The sequence below is a fragment of the Folsomia candida genome, unplaced genomic scaffold, assembly GCF_002217175.1.
Source record: "Folsomia candida strain VU population unplaced genomic scaffold, ASM221717v1 Fcan01_Sc002, whole genome shotgun sequence".
Lineage (NCBI taxonomy): Eukaryota > Metazoa > Arthropoda > Collembola > Entomobryomorpha > Isotomidae > Folsomia > Folsomia candida.
Window position 1 is genome coordinate 9,202,044 of NW_019091194.1, and position 24,633 is coordinate 9,226,676.

The following is a 24,633-nucleotide window of genomic DNA, read 5'->3' on the forward strand; positions in this document are numbered from 1 at the left end:
AATTGTTTGAGATAAGTCTTGAAGTGACTTTTCAAGTATGTTCTCCCACACGACGTCCACCCCAGCTTGAACCAAAACTTCAGCTCCCATGAAATCTGACCTTGTTTTGTCCTTCCCAGGAAGGTACGAATTTGGTGATGACGAACAAAATGACGAAATGATTAATTGGACTATTATATTTGACTGATTCAAAGGGATAGTGATTGGTTTTGTGCCGTCAGTAGATGCTCCTAAATTACAGGAAATTTGATAACAAGAAACGGCCCAATGTACGCCTTGTAACAGGACTATGATAAGTGGTAGAAACTGTTCATAAGGCTGGATTTTTTGTATCTGCTGCAAGGTATCCTCTTCACCTTTAGATTTGTTATTCAAAGACTGGTCTACGACAAGTATTCCACGAGAATATTGCATCATTGGGAAAGATATTCTCCAAAATTTTGAAAACTCGCCCAAATTTAAGGACATAAAAATGATGATGGACCCATTCAAAAATCTTTGATGGACAAACTGAAGCCTCGTATACTGTAGACTCGTTGATTGTAGTGTAAGTGATTGATAGCTTTTCCTGTTATTGTCGTCGTTTTTGTCGTTGCACATTGTACTAAATTGTACAATTAAACTTTCCGATTCAAGACTAATGTTGGCAGAAATACCAATAAACAAGTTAACATTATTATTGAAGCTGTTATTGCTTGCGGCAAAATGTGCTTCAAAAAGTGTTGCAATAAAAAATAGAGCAATGTGTAGAACACCCATTTTCGAATGTGTACAAACAACTCCTGGATTTTACTTGGACGGTGTGTCTAATAAACGTTGGTTTGAAATGGAAAATGCATGACGGAAGCATTATGCAATGCCAATAAAGTTATGAAAACTATGCAGTTTATTCATCATTATGAAAATACAATGCAATGCAAAGAGTTCTTGACATTCTAACAATTCGGGAGCGCTATAGTGCACAATTGAATGGTGGTTCAAGACTGACAAATTTGATATCAACATCTCTAAATATATCTGAACCTGTGTATGGGTCCGCCTGTTCCATTCTTGAAGTAAAAATTGAGAAAATTGATTATTTGCCCACTGCAATTGAAATAATTACTACTGTTTACACCTCCAAAACTAGTTTACAAACATCGGTCTCGAGACATTATTGTTAACCTACATAAATATAACTTGTGACAAATTGACAACCTGACATCAACAACAACCACGTAAAAACGCTATGAATTATATATGACAGTTAATGATGTTTTCGCACCAGTAGTTGTACTATAGCCGTTGTAACCTTTATTAATATAAATATGTACAAATAGCACACATATTGCATATGTATGTACATACATATAATACGTATGTACATACGTGCCTAAAATTGTAGAATTTGTAAAATGATTTCAATGATTAACCTTAAAATTATACACACTTGACTTCCTAAATGTTTTAATCATGTGGAAACTGAATTTTATTTTAAATTAAAGTCAATCATATTCCCATTGTGCATTCTTTTATGTATCGATAAATCCCCATTGTTTTATCACGAGCACGTCAGATTTCATCCCATTTGCATATGTGGATATATACTTTATGAGCATAATAATTATATGCATACATATGTGCATATGTATGTATCTCTAGATTATACTTATCTCATAATCAAAATACAATTCAATCACCATCAGACAACAGTCTTTCAAATTCAATTCGTTTGTTTTAGTGTCAATTTACTTTTAACAAAAATTAGAAACATGAATAAAGAATCAAATTACTCTGAGACCCTTAAGGACAAGTTTGGTTGGGAGGAATATACGGTATTTTCCATTGTACTAGTGTTATCAACAGGGATTGGTCTTTTCTATGGAGTATATAAACGCAAAGAGCAAAGCAAAGACGAATATCTCATGGGTAAACTGCAATATTTAATACCTATGATAAAGATACATGTAATACATATAGGATACATATGAAAAAAAAATCAACGATTGAAAAATTCTCTTAAAATTTACATACAAAATTAGGTAGCAGACAAATGTCAGCAGTCCCCGTTGCCTTATCCTTGATGTCCAGTTTTATTTCTGCTATCGCGATGCTGGGAAATCCTATGGAAGTGTATTTATATGGAACACAATACTTAACCGTTATTATTTCGTTCATCCCAATGACCTTTGTGCTCATTTACGTGTATGCCAACGTGTATTTCAAAATGCAGTTGACTTCATCATACGAGGTATAGTAACATTATGTATTACCGTAGCCACCTAAGGTAGGGCTGTCTCATCTTACGAGAAACAAAAACCATGGACCGTAAATTTGGTCTCTGGCCTGCCCTACCTTAGGTGGCTACGGTAATACTTGTAGGCTTAGTAATTCGCAACCCCTTCAAAAGCGTAAGAAATTCATTTATTTGCAACAGTACCTGGAAATTCGCTTTAATTCTGCAGTTCGGTACCTTGTTTCCATCATTAATATTCTTTACTTGGTAAGTTTAAATTTAAAGTGCTAATTTTGTGGATAAGACATAAAATTGAAAACCATATTATTTTTACTCTATATTACAGATAATGTATTGTTCTCTTGTGGTGTATGGCCCAAGTCTTGCGCTGAACCAAGGTTGGATACATAAATTTGAATACATGCAGAAAATACTCAGCTTTATAATTATGTCATGATAAATTAATTTAAACAGTGACTGGATTCGACATTAATTTATCGGTTGCCATTATATTCGCCGTTTGCATATTTTACGCGTCAATTGGAGGATTTCGTGCCGTTTTGATGACGGATGCATTGCAAGCAATAATTATGATTGGGTCAATGTTGGCAATTAATATCAAAGGTTTCTCGGATGAAGGATTTCAATCAATATGGGAGAAACTGGAGGAAACACGCCGTATAGAATTTTTTCGATTTGACACTGACCCTAGGACGAGGCACACAGTTTGGTCCATTGTTTTTGGAGGATTTTTCATGTACCTTAATTTTTTAAGTACCTTAATTAAGTACCTTTTTAAGTACCTTAATTAAGTACATTTTTAAGTACCTTTCTTAAGGTACTTTAATAAAGTACCTTTTTAAGTACCTTTTTTTAAGGTACCTTAAAATTTTAAGGTACCTGAATTTTTTCGCCGGAACGCAGGCAAATATTCAACGGTACTCATCCATGCCTGATTTGAAGACTGTGAGGAAGTGAGTCATTCAAATATACAGGGTGGTTTAAATGTCAGGTTACAATGGAAAATTTTTCAATGGGAAAAATTCGCAAATCTCCATTAGTTACCGAAATTTTGCACCTGAAATCCAATATTTTAATAATTTTATCATCAGTGTTCCATAAGTTTTGATAAAAATTAATAAAAATCTCAATCCCAAATCTGTAACTAATGGAAATTTACGAATTTTTCCCATTGAAAAATTTTCCATTGTACTCTGACATTTAAACCACCCTGTACTTATTTATTGCTACTCTTATTTATGGATGAAAAATGGCGTGTTAAATTATTTAACGCACATTTGGAATATTTAACTTAAATATTCAAATCTGGCAGAGCGATTCTAATCAATTACGTGGCATTAACTGTAATGATGACGTGCGTGGTCATGAGCGGACTAATTATTCTTGGAAAGTACTTTCATTGTGACCCATATTCAGCGAAAGTACGATGACCATAAATGCTAATATATATATATGTATTTACATATATTTGACTGCTTAGATAATTATTAAGAGATGAGAATATTTTCAGTTGATCGAGTCCTCTGATCAAACAATTCCATTCTTGGTGATGGACATATTGGGCGACTATCCCGGATTGAGTGGAGTGTTTGTCGCTGGAATTACGTGTGCTAGCTTATCTACAGGTGAAGGGCGAATTTTCTACTGATTTCCCTAATTGTATAAATCATTCCATGTTCCAATAATTTAGTACAGTTTCCAGTGGACTAAATTCACTAGCAGCTATAATCACAGTAATAACTTTTTTTAATAATATTAAAGTCTTAAAAATTTATTGAACTCAATATTAAATAAATCTTAGGAAGATTATGTGAGAAAGTTTAAACCCGATATATCGGACGCAGTGCTCCTGAACGTTTCCAGGATTGTTTCTATTGTGTCAGGGATTCTCTCGTTTGGATTTGTCTTCATTGCAATGAATATGGGAAATATTTATCCTGTAATTTATTATATCTAATGTCACAAATATTTAACCCGTAATGCTTAAGTTTCTACAAATAATTAATTAAACTAGGTAGCAATTTCGATTGGGGGGATGGTTATGGGTCCAACAACAGGCCTCTTTACGCTAGGAATTATTTTTCCGTTCGCAAATTCGTGGGTAAATACACGACGTTGTAATACACAGCAAAATTATGACAATAATATATGATCTGATTATTTTTTTCCGTGTGTACAGGGTGCTTTCCTCGGGGTGGTTTCTTCTTTCATGTTCACAGGATTATTAACAATCGGTTCATCAATCGCTGGAATGAATAAACTTTTACCAGACCAGTCACTCTCAGTTTCTACAGAAAATTGTTCCGCCTACTTGTCGGGAATAGACTTGGAGAACATCAAACATGTGAACCATTCATATGCTCCAGGTTTTGATTGGAAGGAACGCCATGAAAATGATTCTCCTTACATTAAGCTCGTTTCCACATCTTATCTCTTGTTCCACGGAATTGGTGTGCTCGGCTCCGTTTTCTTTGGATTATTCTTTAGTTTGACAATAAAACTGAGCAATTTAGACAGGGATAAACCAGTCAAAAAAGAATGCTTAAATGAGTATTTTTTAACACTTTGGAAATGGGTTGCACCAAATCAAATTGCAAATTTAGTTGAGGAGAAAGATACCTTAAAAAATGGTGTAAGCGATGAAACTAATAAAACTCATGGATTGTAAACATTGTAACTAAATACTTTATAATGCATGCCAGATTTAATATTCCTACTTGAGCAATTATTACGCAGTAATTATAATTACTTCGTATACACCTAACCTACATATATACATTCATAGGTATCAAATTAATTATCCAATAGGTCATCTAGTTCATGGACAACTTTTACAACAGTTTGATAACATGTAATTGCTTTGTTAATAATTCTGACGACTGTATTTGAATTTAAGTTTTGTATTTCTTTAACGACTCGACTCTTCAAATTAAGCAGCTCTCTCTCCACCTTGTGAATTTGTGTCCTTGCTGAGATTTTTGTCAAACTCTTGTCCCTTATCTCCCCACCTATGATTTCGCAAGCTTCATTTACAGTGGCGATTGCGTTGTCGACAAGACGAGCAATTGTCCTACCAGTGCCTACATGTTCATCAGCTAATGCATCCTCTTTTATTGATTCCAGTCCATCCAATATTATTCGTTTTAAATCTGATACTTTGTCTTGAATTGCTTCAAAATCCAGATTTGAGACTGTTGGAATCAAATTAGTTAAATGAATTAAAATATTTGTGGATATACTTTTTTTTAATTAACATTATTACTAACCTTGATTTGGCACATCATCATTGCAGTCTACAGTTGTAATTATAGTTATAATTATGTTAACCACAACTGAGAACCACCCCAAATGTGGGGCTCTCAAAGAAGGCGATAAATTCCTGTACATTCTGGATATAACTAGTCTTGCACTAGTATGAAATTGAAAGTGCATTAACAGACTGCTAGTTTTATGACATCAGAATGCAACAATTGTGCTTTATATTAACGGCATTATTAAAACTAACAATAGTGTTTGCCAGTACTAAAGTTTCACGGCCAAATTAAGTTTATCGATTCCATATCCTGTCAAAATCAGGCTTTGATTTGTATGAAAAAGATAATTTTCATTGTTAAAAAATATGACAAAACTGGAAAAAATACTTCTGAGAAATTAGATTTCTTCGAGAGAGTGGGATTTTCATTAGTTTATTTGCATAAATAATAATAATAATAATAATAAGGAAAGATTGCACCCGAGTGATAAATACGCATTCTTTCTTACATACGTAACACTGTCGTGCTCCACTAGCAGCGTCGCACAGTCGACCACTCAGGTTACATCTGGTTTTGGACTCTCAGCTATTGTGGAGTTCGTAATTCATTACCACTCTGACTTCTGCTCCGGAAACGTTGAGTTGGACATATTTAATAATAATAACAATAATAATACTTCAAAAAGTAAAAATACGTCATTAAAACATTTTAATAGTCAGTCCTAACTGTGACAAGGTAAATATTATTTTTGTCTTGTAATCTCATGTTCAGTAAATTTCGGGCGAAAACCAGTGAAATTCCAAACTAGTATTTTACTAGATATTTACGAGATATTTACTAGATATTTTTAGGAACATGAGCAAGTTTACATACTATGACGATTTGGTCCAACCCGGAGCCAAACTTGTCTGCGTCCTTGGCGAGGTCATCTCTCCTGGAAACTTTTACGTAGTTTTACAATCGGAATGGAATAATTTGGAGCACTTGATGGAGGAAATGCAGTAAGTTTCAGTGAAAAATTATATATTTATACAATTGCATGATTATGATTATTAAAATAATTCATTCAATGCTCGTGTATTTTATCATTTTGTTTAGGTCGGTTTATGATCATATGGAACAGAGACCTGGGGACTTGGACAGAATGGAGAAGGGTCAACCGTTGGCTGTCTTGCGTCCACTGGACCGAGCCTGGCACCGGGCAGTTTTCCTTAACCACGACTCGTCTGGCCGTGATCTTTTTGTGGTAAGTGGTACTTTTTATACATCTTTCATATGTATATATGCCAATTTATAACATGTTACATGCCTAAAAAATGCTATTGTGTATCGTATTTTATAAGGTCAAGCTGGTAGACTACGGTGACATCATTAGCGTCGCTCTCAAGGATATCCGTCCTCTGCGCTCCGACCACGTCGCTGCCCTGATAGGCACAGGGATTCGATGCACCTTATGCCTTGGACCCTCCTACAATCCCCTCGTGACTCTCAATTCGGATGGAACAACGAGGACCGATTACTTCAATGAAGATGAGGGATGGACCCTGGAAGACCGATCCATGCTACTGGACTTCATCTACAATAAGGACGTGCTGGTCGACTTTCAGCAACGAACCGTGCTTTCATCCGTAAGTTCATGCAGATTTACTTACGTGTATGCAAATTACAAATTACGTAATTATTGACCATGCTATTTAAACATGCAGGGAGAGGTTGCATGGGAGGTTTTTATTCACCATGCCACACCCCACATTGAGAGGGAGTTGATGATCAAAACTCGTGGAACTTATTGCAAGGGAGAAGATGAGCCAGAGTATCAATATCCTGAAGACCCTTTCAACATATCTTCCCATTTGGACTCGTTTAAGAATGGCGAACTTCACCACGAGGGGTGGTTGTGAATAGTTGTGATCAACGCAAATCTTAATACTGAATCTTTTGAATTAAATGTAAATTAGCAGCAATGATTCGTTGAATAAAGGTTTTTTGAACGAAATCGTTCTTTCTGGTATTGTCTTATCGATATTGCTCATGCTAATCTAGCAAGCAAGTATTTATTTACATCGTTATTGCATTACATTTAGGGCGATGTGCGACTTGTGAGTTGGGGAGAAGTTTAGTATATCTTATTCCATGCACTCGAGTCCGGCCGAGTTGATTATTTGTAAAAAAAACTTAAAACTGTGTTTATCAAATATCACGTTAATTTGCACAATATTACAAGTGAAGTTTGTGGATGTGACTTAGGGTTAGTTACATAATAAGGCTGCACGTTAAATTGATTTGCCGTAAAAAATTGCATTTCTTGCAAGGTTAGTATATTTTTGAAAACAAACCATTGGATTTAAATTTAAAAACATGGAATTATTGTTTATTTTGTAATATGACAGATGCTGTTGGGGAGTGGAGGTGCAGGTCGTCCCTTGAAGTGCGTACCGTGTGACCTCTGGTCTAGTAGTTACGAATACTGGCTGAGCCATCTCAGCTCGGAATCACATCAGGCCCAGGTTGGGTCCTTGGACAACGGTCACGAGGCCTGGATTGAGGACAAGGATTGCTGCCTCCAAGTGACTGAAGTAAAGGACATTAGCACTCAGTCGTTAATTGCATATCTTGCAAAATTTGGAACAATAATTGACCTCGTTAGACAACAAGATGAAAGAAGGACGGAATTTTATTTCGTAAAGTATGATTCTCAGTAAGTTATTGACCTTAGTTATTTGTTAGTTTATCTGACTATATTATCAGCTATTTGAAACTCTGAAAATGTCACCTGTTTTAATTAATTGTAATTATTTTCTAGAGAACCAGTCAATAAAATTTTGACGGGTCAAAAGAAAGTAGCTCATCAAATTCAAGGGAAGCAAATATTTTTCCGTCGAAAGTATGAATACGCCCAAGGGATGCCAGAGTTGGCGAGTCTAGCGAAACGATCAAATCAAGCCCAGGATTTGAATAATAGTGCAACCGGTGATGCAAATGGGCCAGCAGTGTCGAGTATTGGACTTTTGGCGTCAGAATATTGGGAGTCCAATGATGACGATGATCCGACGGCATTGGAGTCTCTTCAGACCATGTACACTGAGGAGGAGGAAGAAGAACTTTTGAAAAGCCCACAGAGTGAGACTAACCTAGATCAAGAATCGGTGGCTGCGGATCCACCTGACCCAGGGATCCACGAAGAAAGAGGAACGGATGAAAAGGAACAAAAGAAAACTGAGGAGGACGACCATGATTTATTCAGTACAAAGATGATTGAGCATTTATCCAAAGTTTTATCAGATATGACACTCGAAGATCAGTTGGAAACCTTTTGCAAGAATATCATACTCTCTGAGCCATTTTTGGAAGGACGACATAAAATTTTGCAAGAATTGTCAGCCTTAATCAAATCCAGGTATCCTAAATGCACCCTTTTTCCGTTCGGGATGGATCATGTAGGAATTGGCAATAATGCTGATCCAGTCCATGTTTTTGTTGATTTGTTTGGTAAGTTAGTCGGCTCCTCAATTTGACTTTATTCATGCGTATACTATATGTATATGTATATACATATGTCAGTATGCATATTAATAATGTCATTGTCACTTTCAGACAATGTGCTATCCGTTCAGAAACAACCTTGGGAAATAAATTCATCTCAACATTGGAATAATCTGTTTCAAATTCTCAAAGTGGAACAGGATAATTCGAGGTTTTGCTCCAAAGTTTCCAAAACTGAAGACATTATAAATTTTGTACATGTAGAGTCAGGAATCATTGTCACTTTGAACATCTCGTCGCCAAGATATGCACTTGTCCAAGAAGCCTCCCTGCTGAAATTTTATTGTACTATCGATCCCCGAGTTCGACCATTATTGGTATTAATACGATATTGGTCTTCGACAAATACAATTCTGGACTCGCTTCCTGAAAATACCAATGGGCGAATTTTAGTGTTGCTCATGCTATTCCACTTGTCCAATCGAAATGTAATTCCTACTTTGGCTAAGCTTCAGAGCGAGAAACCTGATAGGAAAATTATTCATGAAGGAATAGATCTGTCTTTTTCTACCGATACGTCAAAACTTCCTGCTCCAAATACACTCATTTTACAGGATAAGTCTATCATGGCTTTGAGCACAATGAGCTTGATGCAAGATTTTTTCCAACGATTTGGAATAGCAAGTTTAAAAGACAATGCATTGTCATTATGGTATGGCAAGTTTATTAAGAAGGCCGATTTAACTCCACAAAATCAAAAAAATTTACCCGACGATTTTGCAACAAAGCTAAGAATAGGTCCAGATGGAGATATTTGTAAAAAGAGCCTTAACTTTGGAGATTCAGAACATCAATTTTGTGTTCAAGATTTGTTTGATCCAAGTTTAAACCTTTCCCTTAATATTGACAATGATGGAATGAAGAAATTTCAAATAACAGCGTGGAAAACCGGTGAAAAACTTGAACGTGTATTGAACTCTAGCAAACCATCTTTGATGAACATGTTCCTTACAACTGCTGAAGATGAAAGAATTGAGCAAGAAAGGGAAGCCGAAAAGCAGAGACAATTTCAGGAAATGCACAAATTAGTTCAGCAAGAGCAGCAACGTTTACTTCAGATAAAAAATGCAAAAGAGTTGGAAGAAAAGCAGCGTAAAGATCGTCAACAAGAAGAGGAAAGGATTCAACGTCAGCGTGAAAGAGAACACGTGGAGCTGCTGCAGCAACGCCGTAAAATTCGTGAAGAGGAAGAGCGAACGCAAAGGCTTCAAAAAGAGGACGATGACCGGAGGCGTCGCCTTCAACGGGAAAGGGAGGAAGAGAGACAACGGTTTATCAAAAATGAGGAGATGGAACAACGGCTTTTCATTCAAAAACAACAAGAAGAACAGAAATTCCAAAGACAACGAGAGCTGGAAAAACAGCAACAACAACCAATTCAAAACCAGAGATTGAAAGGAGAACATGATCGAACAGAAAGATTGCGACACAAACCGTTTCAAAAAGATCAATGGAATGCACCTCAAGTAGCGCCCCAGAATAATTCAGGTCCAACTTTCAGCAAAGCAAACACTCGTACGGCGTTTGGGGACAGTAGCACGAATCCAAATCTTTTTCCACTTGGACCACGACGTAATCTTTCAACAAACACCGCCAGTTTAATTAGGCAGGAGATTAATGGATATAATACAAATCAGAATAACGCTAATAATGATGATCGTTACGATGATCGTTACAAGACACTTCCATCAAACCAAGTTACTAGAAGAGACCCGATTCGTGAACCTGGGGGGATTATTAGTAATAACACAAGTAATGCAATTATTACTACACCAAAGGATGCGAAAAAGATGGACCAAGATGTAAGTTATTACTTTATCCACAGTGATACTGAAAGAGTAAATATTCTCACACACTATTTTTGAAACCTTTAGGATTGGCTTAACACAGAGTGGGAAGAATTTAGCAAAAGTTAAGTAACATAACAAATTATCATTAAATAAAATAAGGTCAAATAAAATAATAAATTATTATTATTGTAATTATAGTCTGGAGCAACCGACATTGCAGCCCCCTTCTTCATTTCTCAACTATGCTCAAAAGAAACCCATTGCACCTGTAGCCCCGTCACAGAAAATGCCAATTCTTCGAAACCCAAATCTGTCAATATATTCTGAAGAACCACCACCTCCTCCTCCTCCAAAGTATCCACGCATGCAGCATTATGTAAGATTAAGAAAAATGTGATGCTGATGAACACGAGGGTCGGCGGAAAGTACAAACCGCTTGTTACAAACCCCTCGTTTCAAACCGCTCATTACAAACCCGGCTCCTTACAAACCGCTTATTACAAACCCGCTCAATACAAACCCGGATCATTACAAACCCTGCTAATTATAAACCCAGGGCACATAATCCCAAAAATTAAGTTAGTAAAATGTCTAAATATTCAAACAAGTGTTCCCAATGTTTTTTTAAAATAGGATTTCATTTCATTTTAAAAATTAGATTTTAGACTTCTCAAAGGAGCGTACTCCTAAATGAAATGAAGTGTTACGGACATAGAGCTAAATAGATTACGGAATAACAATAAATATACCTCACACTGTGCACTCTTCATATTTTCATACTGTGATTTCAAGTACAAATTAACCTTTTAAAACGTACGGAGGCTTATTGGCCTCCTTGGAAACTTTGCATTGCTGTGCGAGGAGGCCTCTTAGCCTCGTAAAATTTTTTGGGTTTCTGCGGAACCAGGTCAAAAGACCTCTGAAAAATTTGTAGTAATAATAATTATTTTTATTAGTAATAATTATTTTTAAAAAACATATATGTAGGTACTGTAAAAAATCCGGGATATTCACATATGTACGCTCTTAGGCTCATCACTGGCCGGAGTACGTATATGACGCTACCATATGTTTTACCGTCTATGTACGTTTATCCTCCATACTGGATTGGTAATTTCCTATCGAGTTGGTGGTAGTCTGTTTCTGAATGGTAAAATTTTCAAACGGTAACGCTCGTTATTACCATACCATACCGGTCTATGTATGTATGTACATATACTTCGGCCAGTAATAATTTAATCTCAGTTTCCTACGAGTGTACTTCCATTGATTTATATTTTTGGGACATACTAGTTTATAAAAAGTTTGCGCAAAATTTCATGTTTTATATAAAAATTAATTCATGCAATCAGATTTGTAAAAACATATCTTGAATATTTGATTATTTTACAACTCACCAATCACCTTTTCGGGTTTATAGTGTCCAGGGTTTGTAATGAGCAGGGTTTGTAGTAAGCAGGTTTGTAATAAGCGGTTTGTAAGGAGCCGGGTTTTAAAGGAGCGGTTTGTAATGCGGGGTTTGTAATGAGCGGTTTGTACTTTCCTACAATCAACACGAGAGTCATAAATCATTACCAATTTATCTAGTAATTTCATAGCTGTGAGCCAATTGATATTTTTTATTTCTTTATTTATTTACTCAGGGAGGAGGAGTATCGGATTATGTTGTTGATCATTTATCATTGGGCGTGACTGCTACGAAAGGCCCATTACGTTATGAGGATGGTACTGCCTTTAGCCAAGAGGACGCAAGCCATGGTAAATCTACAAGACGACAAAGTACAGAGTTTCTGGACTCAGAAACTTCCGACGATAGCTCATCCTCAGAAGACGAGCAAGAAGAGGATGGTTATGAAATGGTACATTGTACCATTAAAATGTTTTTATTTTTATATTCAAACATTAAACATACTTGTAAAGTTTCAACTTGTATATTGATTATTTTCTTTTGTAGCCTATTGAAAATAGCAGACTTCTCAATCCATATCCAGTTCCAAAAATGACGTTGTGCCCTTTCATAAAAAACTTGTTTTGTGAAGCTATTGAATCGAATGACTTTGCTTATGGAATTCGAGGAAAATTACAAACATTATTCCTTCAATTTATGAAGGAATTTAACAACAGGTAAGAAACCATATATTGCGAAAGGGTAAAAAGGTAAAATTTGTTTTCGAACTTGGTGAAATAATCTATCTTTTGCATATACGCAGATTTTGGAAAAAATGTTTTGGGTTTGAAATTGAATTGGATCCAACCTATCAAGATACTAGCCCCGCAGATTATGCAAAGTTTGGGGATAAGAAATCTGCAAAAATGACCGATTTACTTAATTCTGTTCCATGCTTTGAAGAGAACTTCACTACAACCTTTTTCTGTCAAAGTACTGGGAAACTATCTACTCTATTAACCCATGCGCAGCCAAGTGATCTCAGGAATACGAAATTTATTCGAAAACAATCCACTCCGATGCTTAAAGTATTGATGGATGAAGTGCCTGCACATTTGGTTTGTTCAAGTCAAAACTTACGATTCAAAGTGGAAGTTTCTATTGTTCTTGACTACACCAATTTGAACAAACAATGTCGTCCTTATGTAAAAATGTCGTTCGACAAGGGATTATCAACTCAAAATGAAACGCTTGTATTATTCCAATTTTTTGGGTAGGCAAAAACTCCGTTATATAATTGATGTATGCTGTGCATACCTCCAGACAATAATACATAAATGACATTTTTAATACGTATGAATTTGGTTGTTTTCTAGAAAACTCTACAATAAAATGGGCACCCAATTTTTAACATACTGCTTCAAACGGTGGCTTGGTAAGTTATTGATTTGAGTGTTTATACAATAATTATTTACAAATTAATATCTCCCATATTCCCATGTATCTACATCGGGGCAAATCAATAATTTATTTTTACTTTGTTCTCTAGCTTCCTGTATTGATTTTGATATGAAAACTGCGGAACAGAAATGTATGCTCCTCAAACATCAGAATATTGAAAGTGGGAAGACTCTGTCAAAAAAGCAAAGACGAGGACTTCGTCGTCTGAAACGAGCTGAAAAGAAAAAACAAAAAAAGATGACAGAGTTTCAAGCTACCAGTTGGGCTGCTTCCACTGTTCCTCCGCCGCCACCACCACTTAACCGACCTAGCGTTGGGAGTGGTGATTATGAAATTGGTAGTCGATACCAGCAACCCTCAGGGAATAGCAGCATGTACTCAGCTATGGGTGGTGGACAACGTAGTGGCTCAAATTTGTTCAACACCCCTCAACCTCAGCAGCAACCCCCCCTGACTCAATATCAAAAGGAATTTCAACAACAGCAACCACCTGCACAACAACAACTTCCGCTAGCTCAACAAGGAGGACGAGGAGGACGATTTGTTCCTGGACGTGGAAAAACGTTTCAAATTCCTCCAAATTGGGATAGAACTATGAACATTACCAATCCCAAACCATCCCCAAATCCTCCAAACATGTATCGACGCCAGTTTTAACCTATAATTTCTACCTGCTTGTAGATACGAACCCAATTATATAGTTTGTTGAATTTTTGTTTTTGTTGCTATTTCAGCAAAATATTTGGAATGTTATACATTTGGATGAAATGCATAATTATTGGGGATGCAATCATTATCATGATGCTACAACTACTTATTGGAGAGCGATTATCAAATCAATCAATCGTATTTCGTACTTATAGATAGACTGTTATTACTTTTATACAGCAAGGTTAAAACAGCTTGCTAAAAAATTGTTCCTTCTAACTTTCATGCTAGTACTATACATATATTAGTAAATACTACTCTCTACCATCATTTCATAATTTGTATACTATTTATGTATGCATTATTTAGTAATTTGTCATAATATTATTGTTGTGCTTGCTTATTGTATATTTGCATAGTATGCAAATTATAATGGCAGAGGATAATGAATCTTAATTCCTAATTTATACAATATTTTATAGGGTGCCAATTTAACCGTCCAACGAAAATATAGCTTTATCCAACCAAAATTAATAATTTCGCCAATTATGAAATGGGCAACGAATTGATTTATTTTGCAACAACTTTCATTAAAATGCACAACAAAATAATTAAATTTCCAAATAAGAAATAAACGAATTCCTTGTCCTTAAGTACTTCAAATTTTACGATAAATAAGAAGGTATAAATATTTAGTCAACAATCAAGGCATTTCCACCAATTTCCAGCAATTTTGGTTGGAATAAACTAAATTTTCGTTGGATGGTATAAAATTGACCCTATTTTATATACCGAAATTTATAAAATGTTACTTAAAAACCACGTCAAAGACTGATAATAAAAAAAAATTGAATAAAACTTGTAGTTTTTGAATATCCCAGCCGTCCTCATTTTAATAAGGAGTCAAAGAAGTAGAAATGTACGATTCAATAATATTGTATAGTATTTCTTGTTTCAAGCGTTAGCAGGTGTAATTTATTGCATTAAAATTAAGTTTTGGTTATAAATATGCGGTTGGCACCCCATTTAAAAAATATGCAAAGACTGGACACTTAGTTTATAGTTTAGATTATCCAACAGCCCCCCAAAATCTATAATCTTATCCATATTGGCGATATCTGCGTGGAATCGTTGTCGGACGGGGAACAAATGTCCTTTGCGAAGTTGTTGGTGATTCTGCCCACTCCCAACATTGGGTTGGTGGTTGACGAGTTAGACCTGAAAATAATATGCTGTGATTTATTAACTTAGAATTTCGTTGACGGGTCTATGTAATTACCTGGATAACAATTTTTTGCACATCTGAATTGACACTCGTTGCCATAAATTACGCCATCACTAGCACAAATGGGGGTGTAGTCATAAGTACAAGCACAACCAATACATCGGTCATTACCCAAATTTCTGCTCGAATGTAAAAATTTAATTATTTTTTTATAAATCAGGAATAATCTTTTTGCTATGTCCATGTTGATATTTAAATTCATGAAACCTTACGGGTTAACGGTTGGTTTGAATGTTGGCGATCGCAGGGTAGTCCTACGAGTAGGAGGAGGAGCAGGGGCGGGCGTGCTTGGGGGAAAAAAGGGTCGTCTTGTCGTGGGGAAGTTATTTTCATAAAAAGCTGGTGATTTTACTGGACGACGCTCTCCCTTTTGGTGGTGATGGACTTTCTCCTCTCTCCAGTTGTACGGAACCGGACAGACTCCTTCGAATTTAATCCGGAGCCCTACAATATTGACATGTGTAGATGCGACAGCACTTTTCAAAACCTTATAAAATTATGCACATGTATACATGTCGGAGAGGTGAAGACTATGCTAAGTTACCTGGATTGCAATTCTCTGCGCATTCGAGGCTGCAAAGATTTGAGTACGTTACTCCATTGGACCCACAAAAAGGTTGGTAATTGGCCCCACAATTGCACTCGTTGCAACTTTTGGGACGTTGATTACGGTCAAAATAACCATTTTCGCCGTCAGAATTTGCATAACGAGCTTCAGTTTGACCAATAATGGTCCCTGTAACAAGACACAACAAAGAGGATGTAATTAGAACCGACATATTTGCTGACCCTGGTATGCAGAATAAGATAATGTTGATGAAATACTGTTGGAGTTAGAAATTTAAACTAAGTTGCTGAAAAACAGTATGTACATTCATGAAATATCCAAATACGTACATGGGCTTTCCACTGGATATGAAATACGAGGAAAAGGATTCATTCTTTTAAGTTACATTTCCAGAATGCAATGGTCATAAATAGATGTGGCATTCTTATTATGCCGTTTTCATTTCAATTGCGGTTTGTATAAGGAAAGAGAGATTAAATCAACGGAGGAAGTTTCCGTATTTTTACATATTGAGTTCGGTTTATTGAAATTGCAGTTGTGGTTTTTGGGCTTTACTCCATGAATTTAAAGTGTTTGTCGTTCCCAAAAAAGTATGTAATTATGTTTCAATGGAATCGTCAATGACATTAAAATACAAGGATTTGTTCATGATGACCGTGTATTTGGTGATTTCAATCAATCATATTCTGTCAAAATGGCGTTACCTGCGTATGTAATGCTGCATTTTATCTTGATTTACAACATATAAGTACTTATTCAATGTATGAGGAGGTGATAACTTATATTGCAACTTGATCCAGTTCGATCGATGTAAACTGCCAAATACCTCCATATGTAATTCATGCTGGAATTTTGAATCTCTTGCTATATTTGTCGAAGTGTCAGAAGTATCACCCGATCGATCAACAATGCTTAAAATAGTATATAGAAACTACATACTCATATTCATATTACATATGTTTGTATGTACGTAATGTACTTCACACGACAGGTGACAGGGGATTTACCAGCCGCCATCCTGATAATGATAATGGTACAATAACGTACAGATTAAATAAATTCTGATTAAAATTCTCAAATTAGGATATAAATCGAGAGTGCAATGGGTCATAACTAATTGTTCCCTTTCTCTGTCTCTCTTTTTCTCTCAGCACTTGTGATACATAATTTCAACAAAATGAAATCTTTTGCCGTCCTCGCCTTCGCCGTCCTTGTGGCAGCTATTTACGCCCAAGAGCCCACGACTCAGCCTCCAAGTGGTGTTGACTACGGTGGCCTTTGCAACGGTTTGCTCCTCCAATGCGACCGTAAATCGAACACTGTCGCCTGCATGCGTCGTACCCCTTCCAACGAAACAGGGGCCCCAGACAATTGTGAAACTGGAGCTGGAGTATGTTATACATCACACATGCCTGTTTTCCAGCCAGTCATATACCCCACTCAATAATCTCTCTCACAGGTAGACCTTGGAAGATGCCAGTGCACAAGAAACTGTGGCGATGGGGTTTATCAGGAAAATGGGGATTATGTCCCTTCGAAAGGAGTATGTGGAGGATTCGTAGGACAGCTATGCACAGGTCTGACAGAAAAAAAATCACCATCTGAAATAAATTTGTGGGAAACGTTAAGTTTCTTTGATTTTTTTACAGGACTTGTACCTCACTGCACTGAGCATGCAACATGTAATTTGCTGACCAGGTAATTAACATTTACTTTTACAGTGTGCAGTAAATTACTCGTCCCCATTAAACAATGCATTAAATTAACCAACAGCAAATGCGTGTGTGAAGCTGGATATGTCGTTACTCCGGATGGCAAGCACTGTCAACAATAAGTTGGAATTTTTCTTCTTTGTTCAAGATTGGCCAATTGTATAATAATTCGAAAATAAACTCGCATCGTGATTACGAAGTATTACATAAGAATGCTTGTGCATTAATTTATGGATAATAATTTCATGTTCACTAAAGAAATCGCCAATTTTTGAAGCGAAAAGGTGGCGAAATGAGTTTAAATTAATCCCCAAATGCAAAAACCTTTATAACCTTACGAAGGTAGACATGCACATTGCAATCATTCGTTCCTATTGTAGTAGTTGTTACAAATGGGATTTTTAAAATATTCATGAACTACATACTCAATTTAATTTGTATTGTTATTAAGTTAGATGTGCATCAGAGGCGAGAGCAAATGTATTCAAGTATTATCAGTAATGTCCAGAACAATAAGTTGTGAGAGGGGAGAGTTGTTGCAGTTGGCGTAGAATCAGAAACCCTTTACAGAAACGGAGGGCATGAAGGAGGAAGATGCAAAATCACCCACACGTGTGGCATTTTTGATTGACCAGAAGGAGGGGGACAACCTTAAAAGGATGTTCTGGAAGCTAAAGTGTTGGACGATGCCAATGTACCCTCATTTCCTATAAATTAGTCACGATTTTAGCTTTCACTGCATAAATAAGATTTCCTGCATAAATAAGAGTTAAAACTTTCACATTCACTTTGCACATAAATTTATACATTATAGCGATGACGTTTTTGTGAATATTGAATATAACGTGTTTTAGTTTGTTATATAATTTTGCTTATATAACCAGACTATATGTATGTACATATTTGCATATAAGTACTTCAACAGATAAGCTAGTCTTCATCATGCATATTGGTTATCAGGATTGCACTTATCATGGATTCATTATTGTGAAGGAACATCAGAATGCAGGTCCACTTCCACGGAATGAATGGACAGAATGTGCACAAGATTTCACAAAGTGAAGGATAGAATAAGCAAGAGCTGTCAAACGGAAGCGGATTAATTGAGGAATTATGGGTGACTGTCGGAGAAGATGTAATTAGTGTGCTACCATGATTTATTGCTTCTTCTCCGCACTGCAGCAAGGGTCGACTACGTCTCAGTCTAATCTCATCTAATCACTGATCGGTACAAATTACACCACTCCTGCCCAATTATTATATTTCATAACTATGCACACTCATATACCATCATCGTCTCAGTTTACGCTCCGTGTCACAAGAAAGATGAATGGATTAATGTACGCGTTTTGTGGTCGAAACTAACGGTCTGTAGATATTGATGAGGTATTGCTATATACAATTGCTCCCAAGAAATTGACATAAATTTTACTTGCTTCCTCCATTCTACATTTGTTCCAGGATTCAATTTTGGGTAACCAATCTATTAATTATTATTCCTATTATTATTGCATGTAATAGTGGTGAAATTAAATAAATGTGAGGAATTTGCGATGGAGAAAGTGTATCTGGAGGAAATACATAGCGGCAGAAGTAGGAGACCAGAGGTAAAGATGAATTGAGATTTGCTGTCAGTGCGGATAAATCATTTGGCAATCCGTACACGTCTTGCAGGGAGTCAACTCGGTGTGTAAATAGCAAATTGAGAAGATGATGGAGCGAGGACGGGCTGCTAAACCAGGAGGAAATAACATTTGTGGTGACTTCTCTCCTGACTGATTTATTAAGGAATTCAGCTTAGCCATAAGCAAGCAGAACGACTTGGTTGGCTGGAGACTGGAGAAGATCTATTCAATAAATCAACCCACGACTTTGTCCAATCTATCCATCTATTCAACTTGCATTACCTCCTCTACTGCTCTACGGGAGTCAATCAGACATTTCATGATGGCAAAAGTTGCTAATAGGAGAATATGATTAGCACAATTGCAGGAATTAAAAGAATAATCTTCTTAAGAGCAGCAAGTACTTATTTGGGTTAAGACTATATTATTCTGAAATTGTCATATTAAAGGTGGGAAGGACTATTTAGTCATTGATGAATGTTCGGAACAACCCGCATCACATTGTGTGATTTGCTACAACACCTTTCTCTTATTTTCTATCTTTTAGTTTGACAAAGTGACTCTTGGCTCATTTGTGGAAAGCTTATTCTGCCCGAGCGTTCTCAAGTACCCAACCAACGCGACTAAACCAGATTCATGCTGAGCCTGCTTGGCACACGCCGAAGAGTGAGAAATGTCTGAGAACTTGTGGAAAGCCTTAAACTCAGATTTGGATTTGAATCAGTTTATCCTCTCAAGGTTTGTCTCTGGGTGGATTTATCTTTCTGCAGCATCGGTCAATGCAGCGCTTGGTTAATTTCGATTGAAGGAGTATTTAGTGAGTTTCGAGAGAATTATGGGGGACAGATTGCCTGTTTTGGTTACGATGGTATAACGAAATGAAATGCAAAATAAGGTGGATGAATCTGCCAACCAAGTCCATAAATCTGCTGCTTGGAATGAGATCCTAAATGATCTGGAGAAAGCTGGAGGAGAATTAACCCGGAACTTAGAAATCCGGAGATCCTGGAACACCAAAATCCTTGGGTTTAATACGAATTTTGGTAATGCGGTGGTTGAAATGTTTTGGTTTATCCGTGGAAAACCGCAGTGCGTTTCTGAGCATGGTTTCCCTTTCCTATAAATAAGGCTGCCGTATCTTTCACCAAACAGCTTTGTCCATTATTGTAAATACTCTCTTAAGTATTTGTCAAAGACGAAAATAATTATTCGCCAAGGCCATCCTTCACGTAAAAAATGTTGTAGAAATTTTATTGATACTTCACAATCTTGTATTATTTGCATATGTGCATATTTATATTTCATTGCGTATATACATACATATATATAGCTGAAGAGCGATCAATGAAAAAAAATCACCCTATTAGTGTTACTGAGAGAGAAATAACTTAAATAAGCATCACCTCAAGTTCCATCACTTAGAATGAGTATTTTAATCACACCTTATTCCTCCTATTTAGTATTCCTTTACTCGATACCTTGTATATCTCGTATATGGATCGAAAATACAACACCATCTTTCATCTCACCCTTTTAATAATCTTGCTCCATTCGATTCCATTTGATTGCATGTATGCCTGTTTCTCCTCGTTATTAGACGACAGCACACGTGGACTGGAAACTTTAGTTCGCTTCACTCCCCTCTGTCTTCATTCCTTCGGGAGAAATTCACCACTCAACTCAAGTAACTCGTCTCTTACACAAAGAGAAAGTCTCCTCTTGTCAACGCAATCTCAATAATCTTCTCCTCATCATGAGCAGCCCTCCTCAGATGACGAGAAGGATGAGGAGACGACGGCGGTGTGCCCCGTTCTTGCATTCAAAGTTAAGTAAAACAAAGTGCATGCAATAAGTGGTATGTTGTGCTGATGACGATTTGCATTTACTCGCCTCTTCCTCCCCCAAGTGGGTAGTATCCGAGTAAATAATAAGGCACAAGTATGCATATGTACGAAGCAGAATTGCTTCTCACATATCATGTGCTATCACTCAAAATAATCACCTACGACACGATCACAGCCAAAGTAATCAAATTTCTACACGGTTAAAAGATCTCTCTCCTTCTTCAGCAGCAACCAAGTTAATCTAGGCAACGAGGAGCAGAACGACCAATTCAATTTAAATGCATTGCATTAAGTCGTGTGCCATTACCCACCAACACTCAGATCCGATATAGTTTATATTTATATGCACCTCACATGTGAAGACATTAAAGCAATCGTAATCATAAAGAAGGGGAAATTAAACATGCTCTCAGTTATGTGTGCATGTAGTACAAATAGTGCATCCATACATGTTTAAGTATGAGAAGAGTGGGTATGGATTCGTTCAACTTAAGTATGTAAGAAGATGTTTTATTCTCTGTTATCGTCGTCGCGACTCATAAACGTATTAGTTACATTTATGATCTCTGCTGCTATTATGTTGCCACATCTGAATGGGATATTTAATAGTTTAAATAAATATGGCCATGATGTCTGACGTTACTTGGATGCATAAATTTTTGGAATGAGGCACAAAAGGGAAGACAAATCCATGTAAGTAGAATGCACGATACTGCATGTAGACATGTGAAAAGGAATGATTGGATGCTTTCTCCAGAAATCTCAGTAATAATACTCTCTTATTGTCTCGAGCTCTCAGGTTATAATATGCGAATGAGAGTGTGAGTGAAGTGTGGAATGAAATCTTTTATGAATTGTTGATTTGCAGGACGGATGTGAATATGGTGATGGCAGTGGAAATGAAACATATTGAAATGTCGAATTGCAACATTTCAAGAGATCTGGCCAAACAAAAGGAACAGATTTGTAAAGGAAATTCTATCTCAAATCTAAAGTTGCATACCTTCCATCCCAGTGCCAGTGTACCAGAACAATAATCATAATCACACTTTCTGATCATGCAAGAAGTAATAACGTTCTCTGTGAAAGGCGTATTGCATGCATCTCTTGATTCTCTATACTTTGGTTAATGTATGAATACTCCGAAGGTTGTGTTTCCTTAAAGATTATATCGTTCTGAATGTCGTATATGTATGTTATATAAGTATACGTACTTGTTCGAGTTTGATGAGCAAAACGAGACCTGTGCAAGTATACAAGTTTATAAGTTAACTTGGACCATGTATAGGACGCATCATCGGGAGCCCATGGGATTGCAATTATACCACAAGACCGATGCTGAGAATTAGAAATTGTGTCTGTTTTACGTTTCAGATGAATAGGGCAAATATCAAAGGAAAGGTTTACATATGCACACGAGGAGGAAGGAGGAACTCATTCCTAAATATAATATTAGTGTTGTTGGACTCGCAGTGTCCATCCACCCACCCACCACCCTACTCCTTTAATAATGGATAATGGAGTGCAATTTAGATTTGAGATCCGCACAAGTCCACATTAGACGAGAGAATAGCAGAGTAATTGTGTTGCGGTTTGTTTGTTTATTGTAGATTGCTTGCAGAAGTAAGTGTGCGTGGAACGGGGAGAAAGTAGATAGCAGAGGAGAGAACTTTGGGTTTTGAGTGAATCAGAAATTTGAATATGGATTTTCTCAGATAAGAAAGAGAATAATGGATCCCTCGAGCGATGTTGGGCAGTGCAGGGAGTTGATATGCGATTTTAGTAGTGTGAGAATACAAAGACGGTGCAGGGAAAGCCAGACTCGTGCATGCATACATTCATCAGCTTGCGATTAGTCAGTGGTAAGACAAATCCTGAAAAAAATAGGTCTTCATGAAAGTATATACGTGGTCAACACGCAAATATTATTTAACGTACACATGTAAGTACGTACATGCATATGTATCATGCGTAGGTATATAAATAGATTATAATATTGTTCAATGAATATGATGAGTTAAATGATGGCCACATATCTCGTTAGTTTGTCAATTTTTCCACACCAATGTCTCTTAATCACTTAGACAAAATTTAGAATCGAATTCAAAATGGAAGTGATTTTCCTCCTCCGAGATTACGTTGGGAATAAATCGAGTTTAAAGACAACCGAATCACATGGATCGATGAGGTTGGTCTTCTTCCAATAAGTTCAGGATTGTTCTTTGCCCAAACTCCCCACGGAATGGTCAACGCACATGTAAATTTAAGCTTAACTTAGAGCGTATGGGAGAAAGGGGAGGAATCCTGCCTGCTCATGACGATGATGGAGGTGAAGATTCGATCCAAATTCTAAATTCAAAATCTAAGCAAGAGTGGCTATCGAGTACGTATGTGGTCCACTACCCAACAGCAGCAACCACTCAACTTTATAATTTAAATTCGTAGGAATGAGGGGTGAAAACTGGTCGGAGCATGGACATGCATATGTATGTATGCATATACACAGTTCAGGCGGATGGTCCCATCCAAAATTAAAGCCGTTTTCCTCCATGCCTTTCATTTCTTTATGTTACAGCTAAGCTCGTCCACTTACTTACCCCCTTGCAAGCAGGGTGGGTGGGAGGCTGGGGATCAATTAAAATGAGAAAGTTTCTCGTTTCTCGGGTGAATATGCATGAGCAGAACAGAGGAGATTGCTGGTGTGGAGGAAGAGATGGACGCGAATCCAAGATGTCCATTAGGATGTAGGGAGCAGCATGCATGGTCCAGCCAGACCCGGAGACAGGAGATCGGTATATATGAACAAACTAATTCTCCGCTGTCTGCTGGACATGACACGAGTTGGTAATAGTGGAGGTGGTGGTGGTGGTGGTAATTCACATGTGCTTCATTTGATTGCATATGCGTCACCCGAGTAAAGTCCGAAATTAACGAAAACACTCACTTCCATGCAGCACCTTGGTAGAAGAAGAAGAGATCCTCTCGGACTGGATGGAGGAGGATGCTGACCAGCAAAGCCCAACCCAAAATTCGCTCGACCAAGTTGGCGGCTGACCAACACCAACTGGCCAAAACTGAAGGAGGCGGATGAACGTGTAGAATGCACTCACTTTCACTTTCACGAGATCAGAGCAGAACACGAGAGATTTTTTGGATGGGAAAAAAGTGAAAAGAGAGAAAAATCCGGTTGAACCGAGTGCGGAGAGAGTCAGATAAAAACTGAAAGAATGGTACAACTGCTGAACAAAATTCATCCATTCACTTTTCCATCCATTGCATG

The 24,633-nt window shown here is 36.9% G+C and overlaps 5 protein-coding genes across 5 annotated transcripts; 4 read left to right on the forward strand and 1 right to left on the reverse strand.

The window, feature by feature from the left end:
* The first annotated feature begins 1,678 nt into the window (after positions 1–1,678).
* LOC110844893 (sodium-coupled monocarboxylate transporter 2) lies at positions 1,679–4,914 on the forward strand. Its single transcript, XM_022091220.2, has 12 exons — positions 1,679–1,908; positions 2,022–2,230; positions 2,417–2,482; positions 2,562–2,613; positions 2,690–2,972; positions 3,112–3,189; positions 3,549–3,657; positions 3,747–3,861; positions 3,932–3,969; positions 4,038–4,175; positions 4,251–4,337; positions 4,416–4,914. The coding sequence occupies exons 1-12, from the start codon at positions 1,752–1,754 to the stop codon at positions 4,902–4,904; spliced, it is 1,821 nt and encodes a 606-aa protein (XP_021946912.2). The 5' UTR covers positions 1,679–1,751; the 3' UTR covers positions 4,905–4,914.
* Positions 4,915–6,019: 1,105 nt separating this feature from the next.
* Positions 6,020–7,486, forward strand: LOC110843370. Its single transcript, XM_022089333.2, has 5 exons — positions 6,020–6,225; positions 6,332–6,491; positions 6,589–6,736; positions 6,834–7,118; positions 7,197–7,486. The coding sequence occupies exons 2-5, from the start codon at positions 6,346–6,348 to the stop codon at positions 7,389–7,391; spliced, it is 774 nt and encodes a 257-aa protein (XP_021945025.2). The 5' UTR covers positions 6,020–6,225; positions 6,332–6,345; the 3' UTR covers positions 7,392–7,486.
* Positions 7,487–7,614: 128 nt separating this feature from the next.
* On the forward strand, positions 7,615–15,177 carry LOC110844039. Its single transcript, XM_022090148.2, has 11 exons — positions 7,615–7,802; positions 7,881–8,188; positions 8,294–8,979; positions 9,085–10,835; positions 10,908–10,945; positions 11,022–11,199; positions 12,467–12,682; positions 12,778–12,947; positions 13,034–13,483; positions 13,587–13,645; positions 13,760–15,177. The coding sequence occupies exons 2-11, from the start codon at positions 7,881–7,883 to the stop codon at positions 14,326–14,328; spliced, it is 4,425 nt and encodes a 1,474-aa protein (XP_021945840.1). The 5' UTR covers positions 7,615–7,802; the 3' UTR covers positions 14,329–15,177.
* A 77-nt stretch (positions 15,178–15,254) lies between these two features.
* Positions 15,255–24,607, reverse strand: LOC110843371 (serine protease inhibitor dipetalogastin). Its single transcript, XM_022089334.2, has 5 exons — positions 24,298–24,607; positions 16,149–16,340; positions 15,817–16,048; positions 15,599–15,723; positions 15,255–15,537 (listed from the first exon to the last, which is right to left on the reverse strand). Exons 1-5 carry the CDS (start codon positions 24,605–24,607, stop codon positions 15,419–15,421), a joined length of 978 nt encoding a protein of 325 aa, XP_021945026.1. The 3' UTR covers positions 15,255–15,418.
* On the forward strand, positions 17,274–18,097 carry LOC110843817. The gene is made up of 4 exons (XM_022089859.2): positions 17,274–17,562; positions 17,632–17,749; positions 17,822–17,870; positions 17,946–18,097. The coding sequence occupies exons 1-4, from the start codon at positions 17,350–17,352 to the stop codon at positions 18,004–18,006; spliced, it is 441 nt and encodes a 146-aa protein (XP_021945551.1). The 5' UTR covers positions 17,274–17,349; the 3' UTR covers positions 18,007–18,097.
* Positions 24,608–24,633: the final 26 nt, after the last annotated feature.

What these genes read in the sequence shown, in the direction of transcription:
- LOC110844893 (XM_022091220.2), top strand. Translation starts at nt 1,752, where the DNA reads ATGAATAAAGAATCAAATTACTCTGAGACCCTTAAGGACAAGTTTGGT. An exon ending in CAAAGACGAATATCTCATGG is followed by an intron (nt 1,909 to 2,021) that starts GTAAACTGCAAT and finishes ATACAAAATTAG; the next exon opens with GTAGCAGACAAATGTCAGCA. An exon ending in ATATGGGAAATATTTATCCT is followed by an intron (nt 4,176 to 4,250) that starts GTAATTTATTAT and finishes TAATTAAACTAG; the next exon opens with GTAGCAATTTCGATTGGGGG.
- LOC110843370 (XM_022089333.2), top strand. Translation starts at nt 6,346, where the DNA reads ATGAGCAAGTTTACATACTATGACGATTTGGTCCAACCCGGAGCCAAA. An exon ending in CACTTGATGGAGGAAATGCA is followed by an intron (nt 6,492 to 6,588) that starts GTAAGTTTCAGT and finishes CATTTTGTTTAG; the next exon opens with GTCGGTTTATGATCATATGG. An exon ending in CTGGCCGTGATCTTTTTGTG is followed by an intron (nt 6,737 to 6,833) that starts GTAAGTGGTACT and finishes GTATTTTATAAG; the next exon opens with GTCAAGCTGGTAGACTACGG.
- LOC110844039 (XM_022090148.2), top strand. Translation starts at nt 7,881, where the DNA reads ATGCTGTTGGGGAGTGGAGGTGCAGGTCGTCCCTTGAAGTGCGTACCG. An exon ending in TGGGAAGAATTTAGCAAAAG is followed by an intron (nt 10,946 to 11,021) that starts TTAAGTAACATA and finishes TTGTAATTATAG; the next exon opens with TCTGGAGCAACCGACATTGC. An exon ending in CTGCTTCAAACGGTGGCTTG is followed by an intron (nt 13,646 to 13,759) that starts GTAAGTTATTGA and finishes TTTGTTCTCTAG; the next exon opens with CTTCCTGTATTGATTTTGAT.
- LOC110843817 (XM_022089859.2), top strand. Translation starts at nt 17,350, where the DNA reads ATGAAATCTTTTGCCGTCCTCGCCTTCGCCGTCCTTGTGGCAGCTATT. An exon ending in ATTGTGAAACTGGAGCTGGA is followed by an intron (nt 17,563 to 17,631) that starts GTATGTTATACA and finishes TCTCTCTCACAG; the next exon opens with GTAGACCTTGGAAGATGCCA. An exon ending in CGTAGGACAGCTATGCACAG is followed by an intron (nt 17,750 to 17,821) that starts GTCTGACAGAAA and finishes ATTTTTTTACAG; the next exon opens with GACTTGTACCTCACTGCACT.
- LOC110843371 (XM_022089334.2), bottom strand. Translation starts at nt 24,607, where the DNA reads ATGAATTTTGTTCAGCAGTTGTACCATTCTTTCAGTTTTTATCTGACT. An exon ending in CGCAGAGAATTGCAATCCAG is followed by an intron (nt 16,049 to 16,148) that starts GTAACTTAGCAT and finishes TCAATATTGTAG; the next exon opens with GGCTCCGGATTAAATTCGAA. An exon ending in TTCAAACCAACCGTTAACCC is followed by an intron (nt 15,724 to 15,816) that starts GTAAGGTTTCAT and finishes ACATTCGAGCAG; the next exon opens with AAATTTGGGTAATGACCGAT.